Source organism: Panicum hallii, chromosome 9, assembly GCF_002211085.1.
Source record: "Panicum hallii strain FIL2 chromosome 9, PHallii_v3.1, whole genome shotgun sequence".
NCBI classification, from domain to species: domain Eukaryota; kingdom Viridiplantae; phylum Streptophyta; class Magnoliopsida; order Poales; family Poaceae; genus Panicum; species Panicum hallii.
In genome coordinates, this window is record NC_038050.1 from 10,844,259 (window position 1) to 10,851,514 (window position 7,256).

The 7,256-nt window shown below is 45.4% G+C and overlaps 1 protein-coding gene across 1 annotated transcript; it reads right to left on the reverse strand.

The window, feature by feature from the left end:
- Positions 1-273: 273 nt before the first annotated feature.
- LOC112877245 (ent-isokaurene C2/C3-hydroxylase-like) lies at positions 274-2,680 on the reverse strand. The gene is made up of 2 exons (XM_025941483.1): positions 1,590-2,680; positions 274-1,087 (listed from the first exon to the last, which is right to left on the reverse strand). Exons 1-2 carry the CDS (start codon positions 2,556-2,558, stop codon positions 467-469), a joined length of 1,590 nt encoding a protein of 529 aa, XP_025797268.1. The 5' UTR covers positions 2,559-2,680; the 3' UTR covers positions 274-466.
- Positions 2,681-7,256: the final 4,576 nt, after the last annotated feature.

Sequence of the window (7,256 nt, forward strand, 5' to 3'; positions counted from 1 at the left end):
CAACGAGGACGAGTCGGCGGCGACTATAACGCATCTGCTTTCACACACCTCCTTACTTATTTCTCACCCAACGTACATGTAAAACACGTACGGTTGCTCCTAGATTGATTGGCGCATGACAGATTGCTCTCTCGCTCTCGGTTGGCACCAACAGCTTACACCAACGAAATGGCTCCACGACGCAGCAGCAAACGGGGCCAGCGTGTGTGGCGTAATGTTAATGGAGCCGCGTCCTGATACTGCGGTTGCTGCCTCGCCAGGACAATGGACACGTAAGCATCAAGTACTACATCAGCCGCACAAGCCAAGCGTATCATCCAGGAGATCCATGATTTGGACTGACGTGCATGCTACGCTACATTAAAACGGTTTCTTTTTACAAGCCACACCCTTGCGGATTAATTATTCTAGCCAGCAAGAGCAGCCAAATTAAGTGATACGCGGGCAGCGACGACCGAGAGGAATGTCAGTACGCGCATGGGATCCGCGGCGTAGCGCGGAGCGCCAGCTTGGACTTCCTCTTCACGGTGATACCAAGGACCTCCCCCACGTCGAGCTCCTCTCCCGCCCCTCCCTCCGGAAGCTCCCAGTCGAAGTGGTAGAGCAGGCCCGCGAGCGCAACCTCCATGTTGGCCAGCCCGAGCGCGGCGCCGGCGCACATCCGCCGGCCGGCGCCGAAAGGGATGAACTCGAAGTCGGCGCCCTTGAAGTCCACGCCGGACCCCTCGAACCTCTCCGGCCTGAACTCCTCCGGGTCCTCCCAGTACCTCGGGTCCCTCGCGATCGCCCACGCGTTCACGAGCACCTTCGTCCCCTCGGGTACGTCGTAGCCCATCACGCGGCACGCCTCCCGGCACTCCCGCGGGAGCAGGAACGGGACGGGGATGTGCAGGCGCAGCGTCTCCTTGACCACCAAGGGCAGGTAGCGGAGCTTCTCCATGTCGGCCTCGGTTAGCTTGTGCTGGCCCTTGAAGGCCTCTCGCAACTCCGCTTGAGCCTTCAGCATCACTCGCGGGTTTCTTATCAGCTCCGACAATGCCCATTCTAATATTGTTGATGAGGTCTCGCTCCCCGCCGCAAAAATTTCCTAGAGTCACAGTATTTTTTATTAGTAAAAACTTCTAATTACCTAAGTATGTTTAAAGTCCAGACCCCTAATTATTTATTTTGTTCACTTTACTCTACAAAACTAAGACATTTAGCATATTTTGATAGCTAGCACAAGTGAAGTTTTAAGTTGAATTTTTGTGAGTATAGCGGAAATTATAACTTATTTAAAAACTACATTATGATATTTTCTTCATTGTTTTAATAGGCTAGAACATCGAGATGGTATATTCATAATATTTTTAAACATAACTTCTGATATGAAATTTAAATTAAAGCAGACAAAAATACAAATCTCATTATGGGTTAAAATTGATCTTGTTATCAGAGTAAATAGTCGAAAATAGTGTATTGGGTTATTCAGATTTTTGGCGATACTAAGGGGGTAATTTAGACTTTTTCCCTTTTATTATCAGGTGATATTTGTTATAGATGTCAACTGATCGCAATAATAGAGGAATTAGAATCGTGTGATACTATACCAAGACGACGGTGGTGATGATGTGTGTGGTAAGCGGGCACTGCGCGTCGCCGTCTCTCTCCAGCCTCAGCAGCACGGCCAGCAGGTGGTTGTTGTTGTCGTCGTCGTCGTCGTCCTGCTCCTCGCGTCCCCCGTCGACGGATAACTGCTCTCGGATGATCTCGCCCATGATGTCGCGCAGGGCCCGGTTGCACCGCTTGGCCTCCCGCAGCCCGCGGCTGAGCCACCGCACCAGCGGCGACGACGGGTACAGGTCGGTCAGGTTGAAGCCGGAGCTGAGCATCACGGCCGTGTCGAGTTCGCTCAGGAACTCGTCGCGCCGCGGGCACCTGCCACCAACCGCCGACCGCACCACGATGTCGTTCATCGCGCGGCAGATCCTCTCGCCGATGTCGACCACCGCGGCGCCGCCCTGGGTGGCGGCGCAGGAGCCGGCGACAGAGCGGAGCAGGCCCGCGGCCTCCTCCTCCCGGATGCGGCGTAAGGACCGGACGCGGCGCGGGGAGAGGAGCTCGAGCACGCAGATCCGCCGGAGCTGGCGCCACAGGTCGCCGTAGGGGGAGAAGAGGATGTCGCGGCCGCCGTCGCCGAACACGCCCAGCGTCGGCGTCAGGTTCCGGCTCGCGAACGCGGCGTCGTGGGTCTTCATCACCTCCCTGGCCGCCTCGGCCGAGGACACCACCAGCGTGGGCACGGCGCCGAGGCGGAGCATCATGAGCGGGCCGTGCCGGGCGGACAGGTCCCGCAGGGCCCGGTGCGCGAGGTCGCCGTGCGGCGACAGGAGGAGGTGGTGGAGGCTGCCGATGAGCGGCAGCTGCCACGGCCCCGGAGGCAGGCGCGGCGGCGGCTTCCCGGGCTGCGACGACGACGACGCCGGGGCGTTGCTCCTGGGGACGAGATTGAGCTTGATGAGGAGGAGGGGTAGCAGGAGCAGCAGGCCAAGCAGCGGCAGCGTCGTCGTCGCCTCCATTATTGGCCGGCGAGTGTGCTCGTGCGTCTCGTGCTGTTTAGTCTAGCCAGTAGTGGTTGCGTGGCGTTCAACTCGACCTTTCTACATCGAAGAACCTTGCATCGTTTGGAGACGTACTACTGCTATTGCGAAGCGTCTGGCCTGTGTCAGTTTCATCTTATTTTTGGATATGGATTTCATTTCATCTTGAATGCGCGGTTGGAAGGATCGCTATGGACAACAGCGCTACTGTGGCCTATGGGTGCAGGGTTTGGATGTCAATTAAAAATATTAAATAGATAATTAATTATAAAACTAATTGAATAAATAAAGATTAATTTACGAGATGAAGTAGTAAAGACTCTTTCCTTTGATCTAGTTATACTCTTTGAGTATATTGACAATTCCAAAAAAACTGCTCATACTATCATTATCATTATAATATAATGACGAGTGGTTGTATATGGCGCTCTCTCTCTTTCAACGAGGCAGCGGGGATTCGACTTCCCCTAGAGGTAGGGAGTATTATAAAAAGAGATTAATCATAGATTATCAAAAAGCTTAGAAAAAATTCTTCCAGGGTCGATGTCCGAGCGGTTAATGGGGACGGATTGTAAATTCGTTGACGATATGTCTACACTGGTTCAAATCTAGCTCGGCCCAAAAATCTCGGGCTTCGTGAACATGAACTAAATCCATTATTTTGTATTGAAGAAAAAAAATGTCTGATCCATAGAAATAAAGGATAAAGATAAATGGGGAGAGATATTTCTAATTCATATCTCTATGATTTTTTATAGAGTTTTTCTTATGGAAAGGCAGATTATCGTTTATTTTTAGGGATAAAAAATCGTGACATACTAGTCATGCCACTCTCACTGTACCCACATATCCTATGTGGATATGTAGTATATGATTCGTCTATTTCTTAAAGCACGATAGAGGAATCGAATCTTCTTATGGTTCTATTTAAGAATAAGTACACCGTACACCCCACGGGGATTGTAGTTTAATTCGTCAGAGCACCACCCTGTCAAGGCGGAAGCTGCGGGTTCGAGCCCCGTCAGTCCCGAACTAGGGTTCAATCAATGGACAAATTCATCTTTCCTTTTTTTTCATGGAATTTTTTTTTGGGGGGGCGGGGGCAGGAGGCAACATCAAATATCTATAGGGTACCCTTACTTCACTTTTTTTTATTTCACATTTTATTAAACCTTACTACTTCATTATTTGATAATGTTATACTATAGTAAACATGTGCTAATGATGGATTAATTAGGTTTAATATATTCATCTCGTGCATTCAATTAGTTTTATAATTAGCTCATATTTAGCTCCCTAATTAGTATCTAAACATTCGATGTGACCTGAGACTAAAAATTGGTCTCTGGATCCAAACATCCCCTTATATAAATCATTTTAATATTTCTAGTACATAATTTTTATAAGGTAAAATAGGCGTTTTAGTCCCTCAACTTTGATCTAAGGATCAAGTTCATTCCTCAACTTTCAGATCGATCAATATAGTCCCTCAACTTTTATTTTTTTGTCAAACTTATTCTTATATTGTATTGTACTCTATAATAATATTAGTTATGTAAAAAGTTCACTTTACCCTTGTCTTCTTCCTCTCTAAATTCCTTAACAGTTTATTATTACTAAAAAATATTTAGCCCATGCAAGCAAATCATTGTAGTGGCATGAGCATCTATGCATTTAGAAACTGGACATCATAAGTGTTTAATTTTGAATATAGAATTTTATTTATCCATGCATCATATTGTATTGTGGGCACAAAGGGACTAAAATTAAAGCTACTTGCTACGAAGTTGAGCGAACACTGACACAGTGAGACGCTCGGAGAATTTTAAAATGTTGAGGAAAATTGATTGAACAATGACATAAACAGTGAAAATTAAGGAGAGGAAAAAGTAGCCAAAGGTAAAAAGGACTTTTTGCGTTTATTTCATGTTATTATGTAGTATAATATCAGCATAAGGATGAGTATGATCCTAAAATAAAAGTTGAAGGACTATATTGGTCAATTTAAAAGTTGAGAGACGAACTTAATCCTTAGAATAAAATTGAGGGACCGAAATAGCTATTTTGCCTTTTTACGATGTATTAGGTCATAACATATATCTAGATACATAATAAAATTTATAAATATAGAAAAATAAAAATAATTTATAATTTAGAACTGATGGAGTATTTAAGAGCATCTCCAGTTTTCAATATACACTTTATCTAATAGAGAAAAGTCCAATTAACAGCCTTTAACTATCAAAAAACCGATTTTCAACCTTCAATTATAAAAATTTGGATAATGAAGGCCATCCAATTATTGAAACCAGATAATTTTGGCCCTTTAGGTGGTTTCAAAATTGGTTTTTCATTTTTTGAAATTAAAAATATTTAAAATTAAATTAAAAATCCATAAAGAGTTCATTTTAAATCAAAAAAATAGAAACGGGTTCTAGTATTGTTTTAAAAAATATAATTTATCTATTGGCACTCTACTTGTAAGTTATTCAGATTTATTTTTTTCATATTTCTAGTATTTGTTTGCTTGTAGTTATACCTATTATTTTTTTATAAATAAGATTCAAATAGATCAACAACACATAAGTTATGTTTTTCTTAAAAAATGGTACCAATTTCTTATTATTCTAATTTAAAATGAATTAGTTTTGATTTTTTAGATCTAACTAGAATTTTTTATTTTTTAAAAAAGGAAATACAAAACCGTCTTTGAAACCGTCCAAATGGCTAAACTTGTTCGGTTTTGCCAGTTGGATAGCTCTCGTTATCTGAAGCGTCCCCCCATCAGGGAAGACTTAAAAGTGTTGATTTATCAGTCTCAGGAGGCTGATAACACTTTTATTACATCAGATGGTACATCACCGTACAACTCTACGCGGTAATGGGCAGTGAAGCGCCACTATCGCGAGGATCACAACTAAAACCCACACTATTATACTAGCTACGAAAAGAGGATCATCAGAGTCTTGCGCCATGCGGAATCCAATGGTGGCCTCAATCACAGGCAAGACTGGGTGCAGGACGAAACCCTACTCGTTGTCTTCGGGGACGTAGTCTGGGTCTTCCACTGTAAAAGTAAGAAAGGGGGTGAGTACGAACGTACTCAGCAAGTCCAATCACACCCAGGGGGGGTATAATAGAATTTAATGCACAGGATAATCCAAGGATAAGGTTACGGTTCATTTGCGGAAACACAATTATATGCAGGGGTTCGTTTTAAAAGCACTTTTCAAAACAAGTTTTCCAGTACCATGGGGCACACGATGTTGATCCACACGGATCCAAGTTTTAAACCGCTACCGGACTCCCCGTCCGCCGTAGCACACGGCACAACTGCCGGATACTTTCCAAACAACTCACACCAGCTCAACCATTCCCAGAGAGAAACACTAGTTATGTGACCACACCATAACTTGCCCAATACCGTGGGCACGGCTATTCGAATAGATTTTAACTCTGCAGAGGTGTGCAACTTTACCCACAGGTGGGGTACCACAGCACGAACACCTTAGTGCCGGTGCAGATCCCATCAAAGCCCTTACCCACCTTAGCTAGAGCTGACTAGCCACCACGGGACCTATCAAGGGGTCATTCGACCTGTCACCGAGGTTTAACCGGGGCATAAGTCACACAGAGCTTATCCCGTCTCCTTGATCACCCGTTGCTCCCAGCTCTCCTGATGGCTATCAGACTAACTAGTGGGGTTAGGCCAAGCCGTTGCCCATACAACGGTCAAGTGGTTTGCACGACAGGAAGCTAGGTGAGACGACACATCAACTCGGTCCTTAGGGGTGACAAGATGGATATCTCCCTTCCACGCTCAACCACATAGGTACGAGCACACCAACAGCAATTCACACAGAAATGCCATCCATCCCGTCCGACTCGTCTTTCAAATCCACATTTTACCCTTTCCCACACACACGCATTTTGTTTATAAAATCAGGTGTTCCAGGTATGGTTGTCACAGCAAGGGTGGCTATCCTACCATGGTTACGGCACGCAAAACCATGCAATTTTATAAAACAGGCCATCGGGTTGTGTTTATAAAAACTAGGACAAAAACATGCATCAAAGGGCGGAATTGAACTTGCCATCGTCAAACCCTTGCGGGAGGTCCTGATCGAAGCACTGTCCCTCGGGTTCGGGGTCGTAGAACTGGTCCTCGGTTGCTTGGTCGCAGTAGGAAACTTCTTCGTTCACTCCGTGTCCTACGACGCAAACAAACAGACATACAATCAAGCGAAAGAACTAAAAGCTTTTATCGTTGGGCTTGAATCGGAAATAATTTAGTCACGGAGTTATGGGTGATATTTTTGGGTGGTTTCTTAATGGCATAGCTAAAACTATACTAGAAACGGAGTGGTAAAGTTTCAGGTCGATCGGAGGTTGTTTGGCGCATAAAATGACGGGGTAAAGGGGTTTCAGGGGCTAAACAGGGGTCCCGGGGCTCGCTTGCAATTACCCGGAGGGGGTAAGGACCTTTTCGCGAACCCTAAAAATACTCGGACATGCTAAAAGGTGCCATGCGTATCTAGGTTCGTGTATTGGAGGGCTCAATTTGAAATATTAAAAAGGGCGAGGTTTCTTTTGCAAAGAATGGGTGGATAGGGGTGCTCCTAGAGAGGGGGGGGGGTTTTCTTTGGGGAAATACAGGGGAGCCCAGGGGGTTTTGCG